General features: G+C 41.9%; 1 protein-coding gene across 1 annotated transcript; it reads left to right on the forward strand.

Annotated features, from left to right (window-relative positions):
- Positions 1-17,594: 17,594 nt before the first annotated feature.
- LOC138902027 (zinc finger BED domain-containing protein RICESLEEPER 2-like) lies at positions 17,595-18,835 on the forward strand. Its single transcript, XM_070189833.1, has 2 exons — positions 17,595-18,277; positions 18,367-18,835. The coding sequence occupies exons 1-2, from the start codon at positions 17,595-17,597 to the stop codon at positions 18,833-18,835; spliced, it is 1,152 nt and encodes a 383-aa protein (XP_070045934.1).
- Positions 18,836-27,168: the final 8,333 nt, after the last annotated feature.

Genomic DNA, 27,168 nt, shown 5'->3' on the forward strand with positions numbered 1-27,168 from the left:
AGGAAGTAAAACAGAGGGATAATGAAATGCTCAGAGAGTTTGCGTCCCGATTTCAAATGGAGAGAATGGACTTACCCCTAGTTGCAGACGATTGGGCCGTTCAAGCTTTCACCCAGGGACTCAATGTTCGAAGCTCGATGGCTTCACAGCAATTGAGACAAACCTGATAGAATATCCGGCCGTTACTTGGGCCGACGTGCATAACCGTTATCAATCAAAAATCAGAGTCAAAGATGATCAACTTGGGGCCCCTTCGGGGTCCGTTTATCCCGTCACAGCCATCGATAGATCCAAGAGAGACATTGATCGTGAACCGAGATCAAGCAGGGATCGTTATTAGCCGTACAATGGGGATCGAAGAGGAAACAGATCCAGGAGAAATCCCATAAGAAGTGAAACGATAAGTGATCGAGGTCAAAGTAATCGGGGACTCATGGGCAAGAACGGTTTCGACAGGCCTATCGGGCCTAAGGAAGCACCGAGGTTATTGTCACGACCCTAAATTTCCCTCTGTGGGATGTCGTGGTGGCACCTAGTCTCTAAGACTAGGTAAGCCTATCAATACGGAATAACAATCGAAATATGAAATAAATAAATTTGCAAACTCACACAATTATAACTCCCCAAACCCGATAGAAATAAGTCACAAACTTCTAAGAATTTATCTTCAATGCCTTTATACATCAAGGTCTAAAGAGAATAAGGAAACAACATAATAAGGATAGAAGGGGACTCCAAAGTCTGCAGACGATGACAGATATACCTCGAAGTCTCCTCGTTTGGCTAATTCACTGCCTGGTCTGATAAAATATACCTGGATCTGCACAAAAAGATGTGCAGAAGTGTAGTATGAGTACACCACATCGATACCCAGTAAGTGCGAAGCCTAACCTCGGTAGAGTAGTGACAAGGTCAGGTCAGGCCCTACTGGAATAATAAAAGACATGGTGACATGTTTAACAATATAATAATAATAAATGACAATAAAAATGAATCAAGTATGTAGTATGTCACCATTAAATTTCGAAGAATAAGGGCAATTAATACCTTGCAGCAAGAAAATAGAAATTTATAATTTTAAGAAAAATCACGACAATAACCAAAGGCAAATGTAGCCATAAATAAATATTAACAAGGGAACTTCCGAAGTACCGCCTCGTAGTCCCAAATCATAAATAAATTCACAATATTTTATTTTCTTATATCACCGCGGGAGCCTTCACATTTAATTTTAAAGAAAATATTTTTCCCGAAATAGCATCCCGCGTTTTAGCCACCTTTATCACACTGCACGACTTCTAGTAGTTCCCATACTAGCCACACGTATCAAGACACCCTTATCTCACTGCATGTGTTTCAACACCCTGACCTTATACCACCGCATGCGTATCAATATCACAATATATCACAATTTGTACCTCAAGTGCCCAAATATTACAACTTGCCAAAATAAATCAACAACAAGAATATTTTTCATAATACGGAGCTCATAGCTCAATCACAGTAAATACAAAAATCTTCACAAAATATTCGGAAAAAATAATATTTCCACAAATTTAATACCTTACCTTAATATCAAAATTTTTAAATGTAAGATACTTCATTTCTAATAATATTTAATTTAAGAAAGTTCAACCTTCAAATAATGCACGGAATAAAAGAAAGCAAAGTTTCAACTAAACAGGTAAAAACAATTAGTAGAAAAATGTCAGGCAAATTTAAGAATATAAAGTAGATCAATGATGATGAATATAACAAGATAAAATAATGTAATTAATATGCATCAGTAATCTACTCAATTTAAGGACGTAATCTTCCATATTTAGCTCGTGTACACGCTCGTCACCTCGTATACACGACTTTCAATACATTATTATTATCACATAAATACCAATCCTAAGGGGAATTCCCCCCCTCCCCCCTCTCCTCATAAAGTTAGACAAGTCACTTACCTCAAACCGCGCTCAATCAGTCAAGTAATATGCCTTTTCCTCGATTTTTCGACTCCGATCGGCTCAAATCTAGTCATAATTAATTCGATTCAATCAATACAAATTGTAGGAATAAATTCCATATGAAAATATAAATTTTCTACAAAAATCCAAAATTTAACCCAAAAACAATTGCCCGTGGGGCCCACATCTCGGAATCCGGTGAAAGTTATAAAATATGAACACCCATTCAACCACGAGTCTAACCATACCAAAATGACTAAATTCCGATAAAAATTCCACCCTCAAATCCTCCAATCTATCCAAGAGGGTTTTCAAATTTTTTTCCAACTTAAATCACCAATTAAATGTTAAGAACAACGATGGATTCGGGTAATCTAACCAAAATTGAGTTAAGAATACTTACCCCACTGTTTTTCTTGAAAATCTCCTGAAAATCGCCTATCCTCGAGCTCCAATTCGTCAAAAATGGCTTAAACTCTCTGCCCAGACATTTCTTCTTCGCGAACGCGGTCAGTGCCTCCCGTTCGTGAAGAACAAAATTGTGCTGCCAAACATTGCCCTTCGCGAATGCGATGCCTTGCCTGGTTTGGCCTTCGCGAATGCGAAGGCAAAAATCCTCTTCGGCCATTTTCCCTTCCCTTCGCGAACGCGAAGCTCTACACTTCGACTCTTCGCGAATGCGTGCCCTCGATCGCGAACGCGAAGCACAAAATGTGCCAGTCCAAAATTCCCCTCGCGAATGCGAAGAAGGAAACCGGAACAAGCATCAGAAAATTTGCAGCAGCATTCCAAGTCAGAAATTCAATCTGTTAGCCATCCGAAACTCGCTCGAGGCCCTCGGGACCTCAACCAAATATACAAACAAGTCCTAAAATATCGCACGGACTTAGTCGAAACCTCAAATCACATCAAATAATGCTAAAATCACAAATCACACCCCAATTCAAGCTAAATGAAACTTAAGAATTTCCAACTTCTACATTTGATGCTGAAACCTATCAAATCAAGTCTGATTGACCTTAAATTTTGCACACAAGTCATAAATGATATAACAGAGCTATGAAAATTTTCGGAACTGGATTCCGACCCCGATATCAAAAAGTCAACTCCCCGGTCAAACTTCCAAACTTAAATTCCTATTTTAACCATTTCAAGCCTAATTTAACTGCGGACTTCCAAATAAAATTCCGGACACGCTCCTAAGTCCAAAATCACCATACGGAGATGTTGGAATCATCAAAATTCTATTTCGGGGTCGTTTACACATAGGTCGACATCCAACCAACCTTTTCAACTTAAGTTTTGAACTTTGGAACTAAGTATTCCAATTCATTCTAAAAAACCTCACCGGACCCGAACCAATTACCCCGGCAAGTCACGTAACAGTTATAAAGTACAAAATGAGTAGTAAATGGGAAAACAGGGCTACAACTTTTAAAACTACTGGCCGAGTCATTATATCCTCCCCCTCTTAAACAACCGTTCATCCTCGAACTGGTTTAGAATTATACTTGGAGAGGTGAAAAGATGAGGATAACAACTGTGCATATCATGCTCGGTCTCCCAAGTCGCCTCCTCGACCGGATGACCCCTCCAATGTATTTTTACTGAAGCAATGCTCTTTGATCTTAGCTTTCTAACCTGTCTGTCCAAAATGGCCACTGGTTCCTCGACATAAGATAGATCCTTGTCCAACTGGACTGAGCTGAAGTCTAACACATGAGACGGATCGTCGTGATACTTCCGAAGCATGGAAACATGGAACACTGGATGAACTACAGAGAGACTAGGTGGTAGTGCAAGTCTGTAAGCCATCTCTCCAACTCTCTCAAGAATCTCAAAAGGTCTTATATACCTCGGGCTCAACTTGCCCTTCTTTCCAAACCTCATAACACCCTTCATGGGCGAAACCCGGAGCAAGACGCTCTCACCAACCATGAATGCAACATCACGAACCTTCCGATCCGCATAACTTTTTTGTCTAGATTAGGCTATACGGAGTCGATCCTGAATCGGCTTAACCTTTTCCAAAGCATCTTGAACCAAGTCCATACCCAATAGTCTAGCTTCGTCCGACTCGAACCAACCCACTGGAGATCGGGACTGCCTACCATACAAGGCCTCATACGGAGCCATCTGAATGCTCGACTGGTAGCTGTTGTTGTAAGCAAACTCTACAAGTGGAAAGAACTAATCCCAAGTACTCCCAAAATCCATCACACACACACGAAGCATATCCTCTAATATCTGAATAGTGCGCTCGAACTGACTGTCTGTTTGAGGGTGAAATATTGTACTCAACTCTACTCGAGTACCCAACTCTCTCTATACGGCTCTCGAGAACCGTGATGTAAACTGTGTACCCCGGTCAGAGATGATAGATACTGGTACGCCATGAAGCCTAACAATCTCGCGAATGTAAACCTGGCTAGCTGCTCTTAAGAGTAAGTAGTAACCACAAGAATGCAATGAGCTGACTTAGTCAATCTATCCACAATCACCCAAACGGCATCGAACTTTCTCTGAGTCCGCGGGAGCCCAACAACGAAATCCATAGTGATCCGCTCCTATTTCCATAATGGAATCTCTAACTTCTGAAGCAATTCACCGGGTCGTTGATGCTCATACTTCACCTGCTCGCAATTTAGGCACCGAGCTACATATTCCACTTTGTCTTTCTTCATCTGCATCCACTAATAGTGATGTCTCAAGTCCTGATACATATTTGCAACACCCGGATAAATGGAGTACCGCGAACTGTGAGCCTCCTGAAGAATCAACTCACGTAAGCCATCTATATTAGGTATACATAGCCTGCCTTGCATCCGTAATACACCGTCATCTCCAATAGTGACTTCCTTGGCATCACCATGCTGAACTGTATCCTTAAGGACAAGCAGATGTAGGTCATCACACTGACGTTCCCTGACACGATCATAAAGAGAAGACTAAGAAACCACACAAGCCAAAACTCAGCTCGGCTCGGAAACATCCAATCTAACAAACTGGTTGGCCAAGGCCTGAACATCCAAGGCCAAAGGCCTCTCTGCTACTGGGAAATATGCTAAGCTGCCCAAACTCTCCGCCTTACGACTCAAGGCATCGGCCACTACATTGGCCTTCCTGGGATGATAGAGAATGGTGATATCATAATCCTTAAGCAATTCTAACCATCTCTGCTGTCGCAAATTAAGATCCTTCTATTTAAACAGATGATGTAGACTCCGGTGATCGGTGTAGACCTCATAATAGACATAGTACAAATAATGCCGCCAAATCTTCAAGGCATGAACAATAGCTGCTAACTCAAGGTCATGGACCGAATAATTCTTCTCATGTACCTTTAACTGTCTAGACGCGTAGGCAATTACCCTATTGTCTTGCATCAACACTGCGTCGAGACCAATATGCGATGCATCACAATACACAGTATAAGACCCTGAACCTGTAGGTAATACCAATACTGGGGCTGTAGTCAAAGCTGTCTTGAGCTTTTGGAAGCTCTCCTTACATTCCTCGGTCCACCTGAATGGAGCACCTTTCTGGATTAATTTGGTCATAGGTGCAACAATAGAAGAGAAACCCTCTACAAATCAGCGATAATACCCTGCCAAACCAAGGAAACTCCGGATCTCCATAGCTGAAGATGGTCTGGACTAACCCTACACCGCCTCAGTCTTCTTTGGATCTACCTTGATCCCTTCGCACGAAACTATATGACCCAAAACTCCCACTGAATCAAGTCAGAATTCACACTTTGAAAATTTTACATATAACTCTTTTCTCTCAAAGTCTGAAGCATAGTCCTCAGGTGTTATTCACGATCTTCCCGACTCCGGGAATATACCAGAATGTCATCAATAATCACAATGACGAAAGAATTGAGATAGGGCTTAAATACACTATTCATTAAGTGCATAAATGTTGCTGGGGTATTGGTTAGCCCAAATGACATTACAAGGAACTCATAATGACCATACCGAGTCCTAAAAGCAGTCTTCGGGATATCTGGCTCCCGAATCTTCAACTGATGATAGTCTGAATGCAAATCGATCTTAGAGAACACTCTTGCACTCTGAAGCTGATTAAATAGGTCATCAATACGTGGCAATGGATACCTGTTCTTCACTGTAACCTTGTTCAGCTGGCGGTAATCAATACACATCTGCATAGAACCATCCTTCTTCTTCACAAATAAGACAGAAGCACCCCAAGGCGCAATACTAGGCCGAACAAAACCCTATCAAGCAGTTCCTGTAACTGCTCTTTTAATTCTTTCAATTTTTCTGGGGCCATATGATATGGTGGAATAGAAATGGGTTGAGTTCCCAGTAACAAATCAATACCAAAGTCAATATCCCTGTCTGGTGGCATACCCGGAAGATCCGCTGGAAATACATCAGGAAAATCCCTTACTATAGGAACTGACTCCACGGTAGGAGTATCAACATTAACATCTCTTACATAGGCCAGATACGCATCACACCCCTTCTCAACCATTCGTTGAGCCTTAAGAAATGAAACAACCCTACTAGGAACATTATCCAAGGTACCTCTCTACTCTAGACATAGTAGACCTGGCATAACCAATGTCACCGTCTTGGCATGACAATCAAGGATAGCGTGATTGGGCGATAACCAGTCCATGCCCAAAATAATATCGAAATCCACCATACTGAGCAATAATAAATCAGCTCTAGTCTCAAAACCACTGATGACAACCAAACACGACTGATACATGCGGTCCACAATAATATATTCACCCATGGGTGTAGATACATAAACATAAGAACTCAAAGAATCACGGGATACGTGCAAATACGGGGCAAAATAAGATGACACATAAGAATAAGTGGAACCTAATCAAATAAGACTGATGCATCTCTATAACATACCGGAATAATACCTATGATAATAGAATCAGATGTAATGGCCTCTGTCCTAGCAGGAAGGGCATAATATCTGGTCTGGCCTCCCCCTTTAGGGCGACCTCTACGTGTCCGACCTCCACCTCTAGCGGGCTGTGCAGGTGGAGTAGCAACTGGTGCAGTGGTCATGGCCTGAGAAGCCTGAGGGCCTTGTGGAATGGGTGGGGCCTAAGAAATCTGTGGAGGTGCACCCCTCCTAAGTCTGGGGCAATCCCTCATGATATGACGAGTGTCACCATACTCAAAACAAGCCCTCGGACGGTGTGGCTGCTGGGACTGGCTCGGGCCTGATCGATTAGACTGCCCGCTGAAGGCACCCCGTACAGGAGGTACAGTAGACACTGGCGGTGCATAATATGGAACATGGGGTCTAGGAGTAGCCGAAAAATCACTGAAAGCTGGAAGTGCTGAATAAATAGGACGACTCACATAGCCTCTACCATGACCGGCTGCAGCTGGGGCACGAGAATTATTATATGTGCCAGAATCTCGGGGTCTTTTAGTTTCCCTCTCTTATCTCTCCCGAGTCCGCATACCCTCCAATCTCCTAGAAATTGACACCACCAATTGGTATGTGATGTCCATCTCCATTTCTCGAGCCATACTGAATCTGATATTAGGGTGAAACCCCTCAATAAATCGGTGAACCCGCCCTCGAATAGTAGCAACCAAGGCTGGTGCATGCCTAGCCAAATCACTGAATCGTACCGCATATTCTGACATGGTCATAGAACCCTGGCGCAGCTACTCAAACTCTGCGCGCCATGCATCTCTAAGACTCTGAGGAACATACTCCCTCAAGAACATATCTGAAAATTGAGTCCAAGTGACTGAAGCTGCCTCAGCCAGACTATCCAACTCATATGCACGCCACCCCTGGTAGGCCGCTCCTCTAAGCTGAAATGTCGTGAAAGACACCCGGTTGGAATCCACAATACCCATAGACGGAGGATACGGTGAAATTCCTCAAGAAAACCTTGAGCATCCTATGAAGACAACCCGCTAAAAGTGGGAGGGTGGTACTTTTTGTACCTCTCGAGCCTGAGCTGCTCCCCCTCTGAAACTGTTGTCCTATCCTCGGGCTGAACTGGAACAACTGGTTGCACTAGTATAACCTCTGGGGCATGGTCAACCTAGGTCCGTGGCTCTGGGGTAGGGGCGGCGGGAGTCTGTGCTCCTCCCCCGGCCTGAGATGTGGCAGGAGCAAGTGGAATTAGCGCTTCATGAGCTAGAGTGCCAAACATGCTCAAAAACTGGGCAAGAGTCTCCTGAAGTGCAGGAGTAGTAACAGTTGTCTCTGGTGCCTGCTCTCCAACTGGAGCTACTGGTGGCTCCTCTGCAGCAGCTTGTGTAGGTGCTCTAGCTACACCACTTGGTCTTCCTCAGCCTCTGGCACGACCTCTGCCCCGGCCCCGGCCTCTTGCGGCTCCAACATGGGGCACTGGTGTCTGATCATCAGATCCAGTTGAGCGTGACCTCACTATCTGTGAGAGAATAGAAAGACAATGGTTTAAAATTTTGAAGTCAACAAATGCGCACGATAAGGAATCAAAGAATTGAATATTTTCCTAACAGTTACGTAGCCTCCCGAAGATAAGTACAGACGTCCCCGTACCGATCTGTGAGACTCTACTAAACCTGCTTGTGACTCATAACACCTATGAACCTAGAGCTCTGATACCAACTTGTCACGACCCCAAATTTCCCTCCGTAGGATGTCGTGATGGCATCTAGTCTCTAAGACTAGGTAAGCCTATCGATGCGGAATAACAATAGAAATATGAAATAAATTAATTTGCAAACGCACAAGCTTCTAAGAATTTATCTTCAATGCCTTTATACATTAAGGTTTAAAGAGAATAAGGAAACAACATAATAAGGATAGAAGGGGACTCCGGAGTCTGCAGACGCTGGCAGATATACCTCGAAGTCTCCTCGTACGGCTAATTCACTGCCTGGTCTGATAAGATGTACCTGCATCTACAAAAAAAGATATGCAGAAGCATAGTATAAGTACACCACAACGATACCCAGTAAGTGCCAAGCCTAACCTCGGTAGAGTAGTGACGAGGTCAGATCAGGCCCTACTAGAATAATAAAAGACATGGTGACATGTTTAACAATATAATAACAATAAATTACAATGGAAATGAATCAAGTATGTAGTATGTCACCATTAAATTTCACAGAATAAGGGCAATTAATACTTTGCGGCAAGAAAACAGAAATTTACAACTTTAAAAAAAATCACGACAATAATCAAAGGCAAATGCAGCCATAAATAAATATCAACAAGGGCACTCCCGAGGTACCGCCTCGTAGTCACAAATCATAAATAAATTCACAGTATCTCATTTTCTTATATTACCGCGGGAGCCTTCATATTTAATTTTAAAGAAAATATTTTTTTTCGAAATAGCATCCCGCATTTTAGCCACCCTTATCACGCCGCATGACTTCTAGTAGTTTCCCTACTAGCCACACGTATAAGGCCACCCTTATATCACCGCATGCATTTCAACACCCAGACCTTATACCATCGCATGCGTATCAATATCACAATATATCACAATTTGTACCTCAAGTGCCCAAATATTTTAACTTGCCAAAATAAATCAACAACAAGAATATTTTCCACAATACGGAGCTCACATCTCAATCACAGTAAATACAAAAATCTTCACAAAATATTCAGCAAAAATAATATTTCCACAAATTTAACACCTTACCTTAATATCAAAATTTTTAAATGTAACATACTCCATTTCTAATAATATTTAATTTAAGAAAATTCAACCTTCAAATAATACACAGAATAAAAGAAAACAAAGTTTCAACTAAGCAGGTAAAAATAGTTAATAGGAAAATGTCATGCAAATTTAAGAATATAAAGTAGATCAATGATGATGAATATAATAAGATAAAATAATTTAATTAATATGCATCAGAAATCTACTTAATTTAAGAACATAATCTTCTACATTTAGTCCGTGTACACACTTGTCACCTCGTGTACACGACATTCAATATATTACAAGTATCACATCAATACCAATCCTAGGAAAAATTTCTCCCACAATTAGTTGGACAAGTCATTTACCTCAAACCGCGCTCAATCAGTCAAGTAGTATGCCTTTTCCTTGATTTTCTGACTCTGATCGGCTCGAATCTAGTCATAATTAATTCGATTCAATCAATACAAATTGTAGGAATAAATTCCATATGAAAATACAAATTTTCTACAAAAATCCAAAATTTAACCCAAAAAGAATCGCATGTGGGGCCCACGTCTCGGAATCCGACAAAGTTACAAAATATGAACGCCCATTCAACCACGAGTCTAACCATACCAATCGATAACAATTCGAACCTCAAATCCTCAAATCTATCCAAGAGGGTTTTCAAATTTTTTTCTAACTTAAATCACCAATTAAATAGTAAGAACAACTATGGATTCGGGCAATCTAACCAAAATTGAGTTAAGAACACTTACCCCAATGTTTTCCTTGAAAATGTCCCGAAAATCGCCTCTCCCCGAGTTCGAATTCGTCAAAAATGGAAAATAGGACGAAGTCCCATTTTCTGAACTTAAACTCTCTGCCCAGACATTTCTTCTTCGCGAACGCGGTCAGTGCCTCGCGTTCGCGAAGCACAAAATTGTGTTGCCAAACATTGCCCTTCGCGAATGCGAAGGCAACCTCATGAAGGCGATTCCTTGCCTGGCTTGGCCTTCGCGAACGCGAGCTACCTTTCGCGAATGTGTAGGCAAAAATCCTCTTCGGCCATTTCCCCTTCGCGAACGCGAGGCTTCGATCGCGAACGCGAAGCTCTGCACTTCGACCCTTCGCGAACGCGTGCCCTCGGTCGCGAACGCGAAGTATAAAATGTGCCAGTCCAAACTTCCTCTTCGCAAATGCGAGACTCCCCTCGCGAACGCGAAGAAGGACACCAGAACAGGCATCAAAAAATTTGCAGCAGCATTCCAAGTCCGAAATTCTATCTATTAGCCATCCGGAATTCGCCCGGGGCCCTCGGGACCTCAACCAAATATACCAAAAAGTCCTTAAACATCATACAGACTTAGTCGAAATCTCAAATCACATCAAATAATGTTAATATCACAAATCACACCCTAATGCAAGCTTAATGAAACTTAAGATTTTTCAATTTCTACATTCGATGCCGAAACCTATCAAATCAAGTCTGATTGACCTCAAATTTAGCATTCAAGTCATAAATGACATAATGGAGCTATAATAATTTCTGGGACTGGATTCCAACCCCGATATCAAAAAATCGACTCCCCGGTCAAACTTCCAAATTTAAATTCCTATTTTAGCCATTTCAAGCCTAATTTAACTACGGACTTCCAAATAAAATTCTAAACATGCTCCTAAGACCAAAATCACCATACGGAATTGTTGGAAGCATTAAAATTCTATTCCTGGGTCATTTACACATAGGTCTACATCCAGTCAACTTTTTCAACTTAAGTTTTGAACTTTGGAACTAAGTATTCCAATTCATTCTAAAAAACCTCACCAGACCCGAACCAATTACCCCGGAAAGTCGCGTAATAGTTATAAAGTACAGAATGAGCAGTAAATGGGGAAATGGTGCTACAACTTTTAAAATGACTGGCCGAGTCATTACAGTTATCGGAATATAACTTTAACGGAAATTATGCCGCCATTGTATCAGCTATCGGACACATCAAGGACACCAAATGCCTCACCTCTACAATTCGATCCAACCCAAAGGGATCCTAACCATATGTGTAAATGTCACGGCACTCTCGGTCACAGAACAGAGGATTGCCGACAGTTGAGAGAGGAAGTAGCCCGACTATTCAACAACGGGCATCTTCGAGAATTCTTGAGAGACCGAGCCAAGAATTATTTCAAGAATAGGGATTCTAACAAACAGACCGAACAAGAAGAACCTCAACACGTCATTAACATGATCATCGGTGGGGTCGATTCCCCTCAGGGGTTGATGTTGAAGCGCACCAAAGTATCCATCATGAGGGAAAAATAGACTCGAGATTACATACCGGAAAAAACCTTGTCTTTCAACGACGAGGACGCGGAAGGGATCGTGCAGCCCTATAAAGATGCACTGGTAATATCTGTACTCATAAATAAATCTCAAGTTAAGCATTTGTTAATTGATCCAGGTAGCTCGGCCAACATCATCTGATCGAGGGTCGTAGAGCAGCTTGGTTTACAAGATCAAATCGTTCATGTTGTCCGTGTTCTAAACGGATTCAACATGGCATGTGAAACCACTATGGGTGAGATAACATTACCGGTGAATACCACCGGGACCATCTAGGAAGCTAAGTTTTATGTGATTGAAGGAGACATAAGGTACAACGCTTTGTTCGGGAGGCCATGGATCCACAACATGAGGGCAGTGCCCTCGACTCTACACCAAGTGTTAGAATTCCCAACATCAGGTAGGATTACAACAATCTACGGAGAACAACCAGCCACAAAGGAGATGTTTGCGGTTGAAGAGGCGATTCCGATATCCGCACTTCCAATGACAAAGGGGCCGAGTTCGGTCACAAAACAAGAAGCTAAATAGCAATTACCGACACCAGCCCCGACCCAACCGGAGAAATAGGGGACTGATGAATATGATGATTACGGGGTTCCCACGTCTTTTATATTCCCCGATGATTTCAACGCCACTAAATCGACGGTCGAGGAGCTGGAACATGTCATATTGATCGAACATCTACTTGACCAGAAGGTATACCTGGGCAGGGGGTTAAGTCCTGAGCTCAGGAAAAAACTCATTCAGTTTCTTATAGCTAACATATATTATTTCGCTTGGTCCCACCTTGATATGATAGGGATCCCGCCGGAAATAACCACCTACAAGCTAAGCCTGGACCCGAAGTTCCATCCGGTCAAGCAGAAGACGAGACTTCAGTCTGAGGTCAAACATGCTTTTATCAAGGACGAGGTATCTAAAATCCTTAAAATAGGGTCCATTCGGGAGGTTAAATACCCGGGTTAGTTAGTGAACGTAGTGGTAGTCCCTAAAAAGGGAGTAAATTAAGAATGTGTGTAGACTATAAGGATTTGAATAAGGTATGTCCCAAGGACTCCTTCCCTTTGCCCAACATCGATTGCATGATCGATGCCACGACCGGCCACGAGATCCTCAGTTTTCTCGATCCCTACTCCGGGTACAACCAAATACGGATGAACCCGGGTGATCAGGAAAAAATCTCATTCATCACTAAATACGGTACATACTGCTATAACGTGATGCCATTCGGATTACAAAATGCTGGTGCCACCTACCAATGCCTAGTAAACCAGATGTTTGAGGAACAAATAGGAAAATCAATGGAGGTTTACATTGACAATATTTTCGTTAAGTCCCTGCGAGCAGATGACCATTTAAAACATTTGCAGGAATATAGTATGAAGCTGAACCTGGAGAAATGTGCGTTTGGAGTTGGGTCAGGTAAATTCCTCGGATTCATGGTATCCAACCGGGGAATCGAGAACAACCCCAACAAGATCAAAGCCATCAAAGATATCACGGTTGTGGACAACATGAAGGACGTGCAAAGATTAACCGGGCGCATAGCCGCCCTGGGGCGATTCATCTCGAGGTCCTTCGATAAGATCCATCGATTCTTCTCACTATAGAAGAAGAAGAAGAATAACTTCTCATGGACCCCGGAGTGCTAACGGGCCTTGGAGGAACTCAAGCGGTATCTATCAAGCCCACCACTGCTTGATACACCGAAGACAGACGAATAACTATACCTGTACTTGGCACTATCAGAGATAGCGGTAAGTGGAGTCCTGGTCCGGGAAGAGCAAGGGATGAAATTTCCAATTTACTGTGTTAGCAAGACTGTAGGTGAGGCTGAAACTAGGTACCCTTGCTTAGAAAAATTGGCGCTCGCTTTGCCTAAGCGCCTCTAGGAAGCTGAAACCATATTTTCAATGTCATCATATATGTGTTGTGACTACTTACCCATTGCGAAATATAATGCATAAATCGAGCTCTCAGGACGATTGGCCAAATGGGCCGTGGAGATCAGTGGTTATGATATTGAATATTGACCCTGGACCGCCATTAAATCTCAAATATTGACCGACTTTGTGGCCAACTTTATGCCTTCCCTAATACCCGAGGTCGAAAGAAAGTTGTTGGTGAACTCGGGGACGTCTTTGTAGATCTGGAGCCTCTTTACGGACAGTGCCTCGAAAGCAAAAGGGTCCGGACTTGGCATAGTATTGAAGCCACCAACATGCAATGTAGTTAGACAATCTATTAAGACTGTGAAATTGACTAACAATGAGGCCGAATATGAGGCCATAATTGCAGGTCTCGAACTAGCCAAAAGCTTGGGGGCAGAGGTGATCGAAGCCAAGTGCGACTCCCTCATTGCGGTGAACCAAATTAATGGGACGTTTGAGGTCAGAGAAGAAAGAATGCAAAGGTACCTAGAAAAGTTGCAGGTAATGTTACATCGATTCAAAGAATGAACTTTGCAACATGTACCTCGGAATCAAAACAGTGAGGCCGATGCCCTTGCTAACTTAGGATCATCGGTCGAGGACGACGAGCTTAACTCGGGGGCAGTCGTATAACTTATGAGATCGGTAGTGGAAGAAGGCCATGCCGAGATTAACTCAATAAGCCTAACTTAAAACTGGAGAAACAAATATATGGAATATCTGAAAATCAGAAAACTGTCCTTAGATCCGAAAGAATCGAGGGCCCGCGTACGAAGGCGGTTTAATTTGTTCGAAGACAACCCTGTTCAGAAGAACATTCGATGGCCCGCTCGCGATATGTCTAGGACCAGGAGACACCGAGTATGTTATGAGGGAAATCCATGAAGGCACTTGTGGAAATCATTCAGGCGCCGAATCATTGGTTCAAAAGTAACCAAAGCCGGCTACTACTGGATCGATATAGAAAAATACGCGAAGGAGTTCGTACAAAAATGTGATGAATGTCAAATACATGCTCCGATAATTCAACAACTCGGGGAGCTGCTACATTCGGTTCTGTCATCATGGCCATTCATGATGTGGGGAATGGACATCGTTGGCTCCCTTCCATGGGCACCCGATAAGGCTCAATTTATATTGTTTATAACTAAATATTTTTCTAAGTGGGCGAAAACCCAGGCATATGATAAGGTCAGGGAGAAGGAGGTCATCGACTTCATTTGGGACCACATCATATGCCGGTTTGGAATGCCGGCCGAGATCGTGTGCGACAACGGGAAACAATTCATCGGCAACAAAGTAAGCAAGTTTCTCGAAGACCACTAGATCAAAAGGATCCTATCAACGCCCTATCACCCTAGTGGGAATAGACAAGCAGAATCGACTAACAAAATCATACTCCAAAACCTCAAAAAGAGGTTAACTAACGCCAAAGGAAAATGGAAGAAAATCTTGCCCGAAGTCTTATGGGCATACCGTACGACCTCGAAGTTCAGTACCGGGGCCACCCCATTCTCACTGATTTACGGTGTCGAAGCTCTAATACCGGTCGAAGTTGGAGAATCAAGTCTCGGGTTCCGATATGCAACCAAGGAATCAAACAACGAGGCCATGAATACAATCCTGGATCTATTAGATGAAAGGCGCGAAGCCGCCCTTGTCCGGATTAGGGGTGGGCATAATACCTGCCGAACCGTAAATTTCGGTTTTTCGGTTTCGGTTTAATCGATTTTTCGGTCGGTGCACGGTTTTTAAATTATTAATTTTCGGTTTTTCGGTGTGGTTTACGATTTTGGTGTTTCGGTTTTCGGTTTAACCGAAAAACCAAAATTTTGGGTATTAGTTATTACCTATTTTTGGCTAAAGCCCAATACCTATTTGAACTTTGAAGCCCAATTTAGTTTACCCAAACCCAAACTTACTGACAGTCTGTCTGATACCCAAATCCATCGGTTACACTAAATCACTAATACACTTAGTCACTTCCCATTTCTCAATTCCCATTTCCCAAACCTAAATAAAAAAAATTAGATTTAGGGTTCTTCCTGTGCGACTGATGCGACTCGCCGTCACCGACTGCTGCGACTTCTTCTGAGTTCCTGTGAGTTCTGTGCCTTCTTCCTTAGCTCGACTGTGATGCCTTCTTCCTCAGCTCGTCGGTCATCCTTCATCCTCAGGTTAGTGGGACTTCTTCTGAGTTCTGAGTTGAGTTGGGTCCCGTCAAACTAGTACGTTCTGAGTTGAGTTGGCTATTAATGTCGTTTTGGTCGAACTTTCTGATAGATAAGGCTTTTTCAATTTTTATTATTTTGGTTTTAATTTTGTAGAAACTTTTCACATTTAAGATCTCTTTGGTTGATTTTTTATTAAGATAAGGCTTCTTTTTTTGTGTTTTAGTTTTTTTTTTCTTGGAATAATTTTGAACAAAGTCAAGTTTAAGTTTAAGTTTATAAAGAAAGAAAATGTCTTAGTCTTTTGTGTATGTTGATTTTTAATTAGTCTCACTGTTAGTCTTTTGTGTATGAAGAAAGAAAATGTCTCACTGTCTTAGTCTTTTGTGTATGAAGAAAGAAAATGTCTCACTATTAAGGACATTTCAATTAGTACTTCCTCTTTTGTGTATGTTGATTTTATTTTATTAAGTTCTGGAATTAAGAACATTTTAAGCATTATACTGGATCAATTTTATTCAGATATTATTGAATTTTACTTTCTTAGTCTGTAAGTTATATCCGATATGCACAAAATTTGATGTTCTATTTGTTATAGACTTATAGGAGTTCCGACCTTAATTCTATTTTTATTCGATTTTCTATAGATGGCAGAAGTTGAAAGTAGAGTAAGTGAGGTGGGTTCTTCTAAAAGCGAACCTACTTCTTCACCTACAAATTTAGTTGAAATTAGTCAAGGCCCCAAAAAAAGAAAATCAGTACAATGTAGATCAACTGCTTGGGATCATTTTGAAAAGTTTAAAGATGATAATGGAGGTGATAAAGCAAAGTGTAAACATTGTGATAGTGATTATAAGGCTGATTCACGGTTGAATGGAACAACATCATTGAATACTCATTTAAAGAAGTGTGCAAAATACCACGGAAAGTTGATAATACTCAAACACAATTGTGTTTACAAAATGATGGGCAAATTAATGGTGGGGTACTTTGAAAATTTGAACAAGAACTAGTTAGGAGGGCTTTAGTTGAGATGGTAATTACGGAGTAATTACCTTTTAGCTTTGTTGTAAAGAAAGGCTTTAAGAAGTTTATGAGCATAGCCCAACCTCTATTTAATGTTCCTTCTCGTAGGACAATTACAAGGGATTGTTTTCAAGTTTACAATGAAGAAAGGCTTAAACTAATAAAAAATTTCAGAGAAGTAAAACCAAAAATTTGCCTTACCACGGACACATTGACTTCGTTACAAAGAATTAAATATATGTGTTTGACGGGTCATTTTATTGATAGAGATTGGGTGTTGCATAAAAGAATACTTAATTTTTGCCCTATCTCTAGTCATAAGGGTGACAAAATGGCAAAAGTTATCAGTAATTTTTTGCTTGAATACAAATTGGATAAGGTATTCACTGTTACTGTTGATAATGCTTCTTCGAATGATGTCACGGTCAAAGAATTGTCTAACAACTAGATATGTGGAAAACTAATTCGATGAGTGGTAAGCATCTTCATGTGAGATGCATGGCTCACATACTTAATCTAATTATGCAAGATGGTTTGAAGGAAATTGATGTTTCTGTAAAATGTGTTAGACAAGTTGTGAGGTATGTGAGATCATCTCAGCAAAGGACCTTAAAGTTTAGGGAATGTTGTGCACATCAAGAGGTAGAATGTAGCAAAACATTATGTTTGGATGTTCCTACAAGGTGTAATTCCACCTACTTGATATTGGCAACAGCGCAAAATTTTGAGAAGGCCTTTGACAAGCTTCATCTTTTTTATGATGGATTTTCTACTCATCTTTGTACGCATACTTTTGAAGATGGGAATGTTGCGGGTCCATTTGTATGTGATGATTGGGTGAATGTGAGAAACGTGATAAAGTTTCTTGAAATATTTCACGAGCTCACCGAAAAGGTTTTAGGTTCACGTTATGTCACTTCTAATTGTCATTTTGAGGATATATGTGAGCTTGATAGTCATTTGAAAGCTTGTTTAGCTAGTGATGATACTAATTTGAGTAAGATGGCAGGGAAGATGAAAGAAAAGTTTAAAAAATATTGGGGTGAACCGGAAAAGATGAATAAAATGATATTCATTGCTTCTGTATTAGATCCTTATAACAAATTAGAGTATGTTGGTTTTGCACTTGAGGAAATATTTAGGGAGGGACCAGGGAAGAAATTAACTGCCGAAGTGGATGCTTATTTGAATTCTTTGTTTGGGGAGTATCAAAAAAAAAATATTTCAAAGGATGTTATCTTCAATCATCTCCATCTAAATCTACTTTATCTGATGACACATCTGAGCCATCTAGTGGGAATGTGAGAACAAAATCTGTGAGAACAAAGCAATTGTTAAAAAGGCAAAAGGAAGACTCCGGAAGTGTAGGTGCTAAATCTGAGTTAGAAAGATATATTGGTAAAGGACAAGAGCCATTGTCTGATGATTCTGATGACTTTAAAATCTTAGATTGGTGGAAAATTAATGCGCCTCGATTTCCTATTCTATCTGAGCTAGCTCGTGATGTATTAGCCATTCCAATTTCAAGTGTTGCATCGGAATGTGCATTTAGTAACGGTGGCCGCATTCTTGATTCATTTAGGAGTTCATTGACTCCTCGGTTGGTGCAAAGTCTTGTTTGTGTTCAAGATTGGTTTAGATGTGAGGGTACTCCTATTAATGTTGTAGAAGATTTGGAGTTTCTTGAGCAAATTGAACTTGGTAAGATTTTGCGTTATATGAGTGTTTTAGTGAAAATTAGTTTACTTTGTAAGTTTAAATGACACACTTTATCAAATTATATTTAAATATGGCAACGAGCAGAAGAGAAACTTGCATTGTTGAAAGAGATACTAGCATTGTTGATGCATAGTTTGAACAAGTGGTAAGTTTAAAGATTTACTTGTTTTATGATATTCTTTTATTATTTATAATTAAAAATATTTTACTAACTTGTGATATTTTCTTTTTTTTGTAGGTTCAACTATGCCTCGTGGTCCTAAAGCTAGATCGCCTAATTGGGAATATTTTGAGCTAGTTGAAGTAAATGAAGAAGCCCGCAAAGCAAAGTGTCTTTATTGTGGTCGAGTTTATAATTGTCATCCAAAGTATTATGGCACTTATGGCTTAGTGAAGCATATTAAGAAGTGTCTCATGCCTCATTCAGTGATTCGTATTTAAGATTTTAAGTATCATTTTGTAGACTTACTTTGTGGCTTGTGACTAGTTTGCCACTGTTTTGTTGTTTGGTGATTGTCACGACCCAAAACTAACCCTTGTCGTGATGGCGCCTATCGTGGAACTAGGCAAGCAGACTCATTTCCAAAACAAAACGATATTTTCATTTCAAAGATAATTTCAAGGTTATTTAACATAAAACCTCCATTTAAAGAGTTCAAATCAAAGAAAAACGGAAGTGCGGAAAAGAAAAGCCCGACATCGGGGTGTCACTAGTCATGAGCATCTACTATAATCTGTCTAACAATATCAAGGCTAACTCAGCCTGGAAAATAGCTAAATACTACTAGAGGAAGATAAGAGGGAGAAGAGCAGGGGCTGCGATCGCCAAACAGCTGTCATGCTATCTCCAAGAAAATCTGCAACCAGAATACTCAATAACCACTACCGTGGCCAGCTACACCTAGATCTGCACACAAGGTGCAAGGAGTAACGTGAATACGCCAACTTAGTAAGTAACAACAATAAATAAAGACTGAGTAGTAGTGACGAGCAATAAAGCATATACCGTTCATATCAGAAAATCTCAGTAAAATACCACAAGCTTTTAAAAATCAGGATTTGAATCAAATATCTCATTTAAACCCAGTTCCAGTAAAAATTATTTAAAGATATTTTTCCAACAGTTTTTCAAACAAAGGCTCAATGCAAAGGTGAGCAAAATGATGAAATCATAAACAGCCCCTCGGCAAACCTCACAGTCAACTCTTGCCACTCGGGCATACCTCACAATCACTCTTGCCTCTCGGGCATACCTCACAATCACTCTTGCCTCCCAGTCACTCAGCACTCGTCACTCGGCACTCGCACTCAGTAGGTACCTGCGCTCACTGGGGGTATGTACAGACTCTGAAGGGGCTCCTTCAGCCCAAGCGCTATAATCTGCACTGACAACTCACGTGCGATAATAATAAAGTATGTTACAGGCGGGCAGCCTCGATCCACACTCATCCTCATAAATCAGGCCCTCGGGCATTTCAGTAAAGCAGGGCATTCGGCCCAAAACATTTATACGCATCAAAATAGAGTCATAAAACTGAGTTATGCGGTAAATAATTATAAACATGACTGAGTATATATTTTCAGTCGAAAACAGTGAGAGGATGATAGGAAACAACCCCTAAGGGTCCAAACAGCATTGGCGCAAGGCCCAGACATGGCATTCAGCCCAATTTACAGAAATTCTTTGTAAAACATATAAGTATCAAATGGTTTCAACAAAGTATGCAACTTTACAGTTGCTACAGGACGGACCAAGTCACAAATCCCCAACAGTGCACGCCCACACGCCCGTCACCTAGAATGTGCGTCACTTCAAAATAATAGAATGATACGCAATCCGGGGTTTCATACCCTCAGGACTAGATTTACAATCGTTACTTACCTCAAACCGTTCAAATCTCTATCCCGCAATGATCTTGCCTCTGGACTCAGCCTCCAAATACTCCGAATCTATTCACAATCAGTACAATACCATCAATACGCGCTAATGGAATGAATTCCACAAGCAAAACTATAAAATTAGACCAAAACCCAAAATTGGCTCAAATATCGCCTTTGGGGCCCACATCTCGGAACCTGACAAAAGTTACAAAATCCGAAAGCCCATTCAACCACTAGTCTACCCATTCCAATTTTACCAAAATCCGACCTCAACTCGACCCTCAAATCTACAAATCTTATTTCCAAATTTTCCAAGTTCCAATCTCCGATTTACACCTCAAAATCATGTAATCTAGTCAGATTATTGGATGATACTTCAATATTATGGAGTAGAAATGATCACAAGGGACTTACCTCAAGTTTTCCTTGAAAATATATCAAAAATCGCCTCTCCTCAAGCTCCAATTTGTCAAAAATGGCAAATGGGACGAAGTCCCTATTTTTATAATTCTGCCCAGACATCCTTGGTTCAGCCTCGGTCTTGGCCTTCGATCTTGGCCTTCGATGGAGGTCCTCGATCCTGGTCCTCAATCCTAGCCCTCGATCCCGGTTCTAGATCCTAGGCCTTCGATCCTGGTTCTCGATCCTAGGCCTTCGATCATGTCTTCGACCCGGCCTTCGACCATGACCCTCGACTCTAGACTCGATCGTGGCTTCGATCGTGGCCCTCGACTCTGGGCTCAATCATGGCTTCGATCGTGGCCCTCGACTTTGGGCTCGATCATGGCCCTCGACCCTGGACTCGATTTCTGGGCTCGAATCTGGCAGAAGCAATTTCCAACAGAAGGAAATTGCAGCAGTTGTTCTAGTTCAATTTTTGATCCGTTAACCATCCGAAACTCACCCGTTAACCATCCGAAACTCACCCGAGGCCCTCGGAACATCAACCTCATATACTAACAAGTCCTAAAATATCATACGGACTTAGTCGAATCCTCAAATCACCTCAAACAACACTAAAACCATGAATTATACCCCAATTCAAGCCTAATGAACGTTGAAATTTCTAATTTCTACAAACAACTCCGAAACCTATCAAATCACGTCGAATTGACCTCAAATTTTGCACACAAGTTCTAAATGACATAACAGAGGTATTCCAATTTTCATAATCGAATTCTGACCCCGATATCAAAAAAGTCAATCCCCACCATATCAAAAAGTCAACCCCCCGGTCAAACTTCTCAAAAATAAAACTTTCGGCATTTCAAGCCTAATTCCTCTATGGACTTCCAAATAATATTCCGGACACGCTCCTAAGCCCAAAATCACCATACGAAACTATTGAAATTATTAAAATTCAAATCCGAAGTCGTTTACATATAGGTCCATATCCGGTCCACTTTTCTAACTTAAAATTTTCAATTATGATACAAGTGTCTCATTTCACTCCGAGTTCCTTCCGGACTCGAACCAACTAACCCGATATAACATAATATAGTTGAATAACACAAAAAGAAGTAGGAATGAGGAAAATGGGGTTATAACTCTCAAAATAACCGACCGGTCATTACAGTGATGGTATTTCTAGACTTGTTTTAGACTTTGGTAACTGCTAGATTTGCCACTGTGTTAAACTGTTTTGGACTAGTTTGCCACTGCTGAACTGTGCGGAATTTTGCTACTTAGGTGTTCTGTTTGCACTGAAGGCCTCCCTGTTCTCTGTGTGCTTATTCTCTATAGTCTATTCTTGGTTTCATTCATAGTGTAGTTTCAAATTAGAGTGTTATTGTCAGCAAAAATTGTGTTAGATTGTCGTTTGCCGCTGTCTTTCTCTGTTGCTGGGCTGGACGAACAACAACTAAATGACAATTTGCTGGGCTGTCTTTCTCAAAAGTCAAAATGGCAATTTGCTGGGTTGGACGAACAGCAAATAAGTTCCAGCCTTGTTTATTGATGTTCTTATAAACGGTAAATACTTGTTGTTCCTATAACTGTTTAAAAACAAAAAAATAAACCGGAAATAACCGAACCGAACTTTGAAAAAACCGTACCGAACCGTAAATACTTTGGTTTGATTTAGTTATTAATATTACAAAATCAAAAACCGATAAACAGAATCGTACTTTCATAATAACCGACTGAACCGACCGATGCGCACCCCTAGTCCAGATGGCCGCTCAAAAACAGCGGATCGAGAGATATTACAATCGAAGGGCCAACCTTCAACACTTCAATGTCGGGGACTTGGTATTAAGGAAGGTTACACTAAACACCTAAAACCCGAATGAAGGGAAATTAGTGCCGAACTGGGAAGGTCCCTATTAAATTATCGAGATCACCGAAAATGGGTCCTACAAACTCGGAGCAATGAACGGCGAGCAACTACCGAACAACTGGAATATAACTCACTTGAACTGATATTACTGCTAACGTATGGCCCTATTCATTTCTTTTATTTTGAACTAACACTTGCATGTAACAAACAATGAATGATACAATTTTAAGGCATGAAAGTACGCGTTGCACTCTTTTTTTCTTGAACCGGTTTTGTCCCAAATGGGTTTTCCGGCAAGGTTTTTAACGAGGCAATAGTAAATCGTGCTAACATAGAATTGAAGGCCGGTTACGAACCAGTATCGAAGATCATGACAACAGTATTCGAGGCCTCTCTATGATCGGCCCCAAACACTGGGGGGCATTACCCTCAGATAACGACTTTAGCAAGGAAAGAAACTTTATGATTGAATGGTCTCGGCCAAACGGTCAAATGAACCGTGCCCGCATAGACTGCTTGAGCCCTGGCACAAAGCTTGTACACGTGTAACTATTACGCACAAGAATAAAAAGAAGTCTCTACCTTGCGTATAAATATCTCGTCCCTAAACAATTTCTCTTTTTTCTTTCCTCTTAAGGAATTTCCTACATTCGATACCCTAAAGGTATCGAGCCCAATGGTCGCCTTTATCCGGGTTCAAACGATCACTCCCAATTGGGGATTGCCGTCCAAAATAAACTCGGACGGCTCGGGCTAAGGGAGCCCGGGGGCACAAGACCTATTTGGCAACGCCCGATCCTTAAAGGCTATGGCCATCCCCATTCAGGGACTGTCATCTTAGGCAAGCCCGGATAACTCAAGGTGACAATCCCACTAGGAAACACCTGAACTAAAAAGGCTACGGACATATTAAAATAGATCGGAGACGTCCGTGACCCATAATAAAAAATAAGGCCTTAAAAAATTTCTAATTTGGTTCTAAAGACTATCCTCGACAAACTATAAGCTAAAATATTATAAGTACTTTGGGGAAAAGTTATGGTCATACCGAGCCCCCACGAAGCCTTAGGCAAAATAATGTCAAAGGCAAGGCATGTTCGAACCTCCAAACATGACCTAACGAGTTCATGCTAAGGCATTTTGATTTTTGCAAACATAAAGAATAAAGCAAAGAAAAATAAAACACAAAAATTATCGAAGGGAAAAGCAAGCCTTGTATTATATATACATAAAGTCTTTACAAAGGCCAAACTGCCTTGACAAAAAGTACAAAAGTACATAAGTACAAAAAATAAAAAAGCAAAAAATCTACAAATGTGTCTAAATATCCTGGTCTTCTCCACTCCCGGATCCACCGGAACTCTCGGAGTCTTCTTCTTCTTCTCCTTCCTCGGGGTAAGCCAACTTCTTGGCCTCGGCCTCGAGCCCATTAGCGGTTTCAATCTCGGCCGACAGATCAAAACCCCGAGCGTGAATCTCCTCAAGAGCCTCTCTTCGTGACTGCCGCTTTTCATATTTAACAATGTCTTTCAAGCAGTCCTACGCCGCCTCAGCATCGGCTCTATACCGGTCCACTATCTCGTCGGCATCAGCTTTGGTTACTTCAGCCACTGACTTGGCCACTTTAAGCTCCTTGGCGAGGGCCTCCCGATCTGTAACAACCGAGCCTAGTTGATATTGGAGCTTCTCGGTTCTATGGGACTGTGCCTCACCCTTCTCCGTTATCATTCAAAGTTGAGCCTCTGTCAAAGCCAGTTGCGCCTGGGCAGTTTCCTTTTCCGAGGCCAAACGGTCCATTTTGCTTTTCCATTCTTCGGCCTTGACCTTTATCACGTCCATCTCTGCCCGAAGCTGGTAGATTCGGTCAAGCTTCTATTGGACCTGCGGGTTCAGACCGTTAGTCACCGAGTTTAGTTCATCGTCACTAACCTCAAAGACTTTTACCTTTTCCACCATGTCGGCATGTTCTTTCTGAGCCGCGTCCAACATGACCCGAAGACTCTTAGCCTCTTCCTCGTGTTGCTCATTGAGAAGTTTGCACATATCTTTCTTCTCAGTAAGCTCTTTGGCTTCGACCTCGAGGAGACTCAGCTTTCTCGATATCAGAGGAAGGTCTCGTGGTGAAGCACCGAGGCATGCGAATACAAGGAGAAATATTAATATCATTAAGTAACCAAAGCTAAAAAAAATGGGAAGGTTTGGAAACACCTTACCCGATTCAGCGCCTGCTGTGCTTCGTCGAACAAGTATGGAGATTCCACCTCATTCATCTTTACCTGGTCTTCTTCAGTCACCAGGCACTGGAGGTAACTAGCTACCCCCAACGGGCATGGAAAGGACCCGGGCATCCTCCGAAATGGAGATAATGATCGACCGCTTCCGACTGGGATTGGCACTCAGGGCAAGGAACCGATTGACCAGCCTCGGGCTCGAACTAGACCCACCTTCCCCCCAAGGGAAAACTTTTCCTTGGTACTTCTAAGTCATCTAATCCAGTGATATCCTTTGTGGCAGTAGAATCCACACCATCAAAAAAGCTTTGGAGGGGATCGTTCGCTCCTTGAACCCCCTCATTTAACTGCTCCTTCGTCACTTGAGCTTCACCGAACGTCGAGTTTGTGAATGAAGGTAATCCCATTATATCGATGACACCAAGTGGAGCAGAACCGGCGTCTTGAGGGTTCTCGACCCTCATTGTTGCATCGGCCTCTTGAGTTTGGGAGGGATTGGCCTCTGTCGTCCCCCCTTCTGTTGATGCCCGTTCTTCAGGGACCGATAGCTCCCGGATCACTGAATTTTCATCCTCCTCGGACTCGACCCTGAGCCGGTGGAGGGAGTTCGAGTCAAGTATTTGGGAGCTCGAGGTTTCTTTTGGCTTGCGGACCAGCCTCCTCCTCGGTTTCTTTTTCTCCAAGCTCGGGGAGCTCGGAGTCCTCCTTCTCTTCTTCTCTCCGACCTGACCCAGAGCAGGAGACTCGATGAGAAATTCCTTCTCACCAACCGAAGGCCTAAGCTCGACATCCTTAGGCAAACCTGAGAAAGAAAACAAAGGGAGTAAGAACTTGATAGCAAAAAGAGAGGCCTAACACAACCTGGTTGGAAAAGTGATCTTACCATGTGAACGGGCCTCCCAACGGCCCTTCGTGAGTTCGCGCCACGAACGCTCGGAGTAGGGAATCTGGAAAATGATACCCTCGATCCACTCCTTGAGTCGGGGGACAGTACTTGGAACCGAGGTAATGGCTACACCACCACAATCATCAATAAGAACAAGAAACATAAATGTAAAATCAACATTCAAAGGAAAGCTCCACTTACGGTTTGTATTCCACTTCTCAAGAAATGGCATGCATTCTGATGGAATCAGGTTTGAATTCCTTACTCAGACAAAACAGCCTTGCCAGCCTCGGTCCCGGTCCTCATCGATGCTAGAGAACGGGGCTTTGCTAGCCCGACGCACAAGCTTTATCAGCCCCTCTCGGAATAGTCGGGTACTCTACAGCCGAAGTAGGTGATCCACGGTGAATCGGCAGCCATCAATTTTGCTCACAAAGAATCGGAGGAGGATTGCAATCCTCCATATTGAAGGATAGATCTGGCCGAGGCAAACCTCGTACCTCTTACATAAATCTATGATGACCAGGTTCATCGGTCCCAATATGAAGGGATAACTGTAAACACTCATGTATCCCTCAACATGGGTGGTGATGGACTCCTTGGAGTTAGGGTCCACTACAGCTTGTTGGCCCAGTTGCAATCTATCCGAACCATAGGAAAAATCTCTTCGGTAATCGAACAGATGTATCTCGAGAAGTCTTCGCACCGACCCGGTACGGAGGAAGTGTTTTCAACTTTGAAATCGTTATTTACCGTGCAACCCCCGTGGACGAACATATTCAATGGAGGTTCGGCCACCGATTCATCAATTGTTACACTCGGAGTGGTCGCCTCGGCCCTAGTGGCCGGCCGCGAAGTAGAAGGGTTCTCTTTCTGGGGGACAGTTTTGGAAGTCTTTGCCATTTTCTTCTAGAAAGCAAAAATGGAGGGAAATCTGGAAAAGATGAAAGAAAGGAAGATTGAAGAATTAGGCTTGTTAGCTTGAAAAGAAGATGGGTAAATTTTTTTGCAAAAGACCGTGAGTGACGGAGGAAAAAACACTAGAGGAGAACAGAAATCTTGAAAGCTCGAGGGCAGAAGGTTTGACGTAAAGTAAAAATG

This window comes from Nicotiana tomentosiformis, chromosome 11, assembly GCF_000390325.3.
Source record: "Nicotiana tomentosiformis chromosome 11, ASM39032v3, whole genome shotgun sequence".
Taxonomy (NCBI): Eukaryota; Viridiplantae; Streptophyta; class Magnoliopsida; order Solanales; family Solanaceae; genus Nicotiana; species Nicotiana tomentosiformis.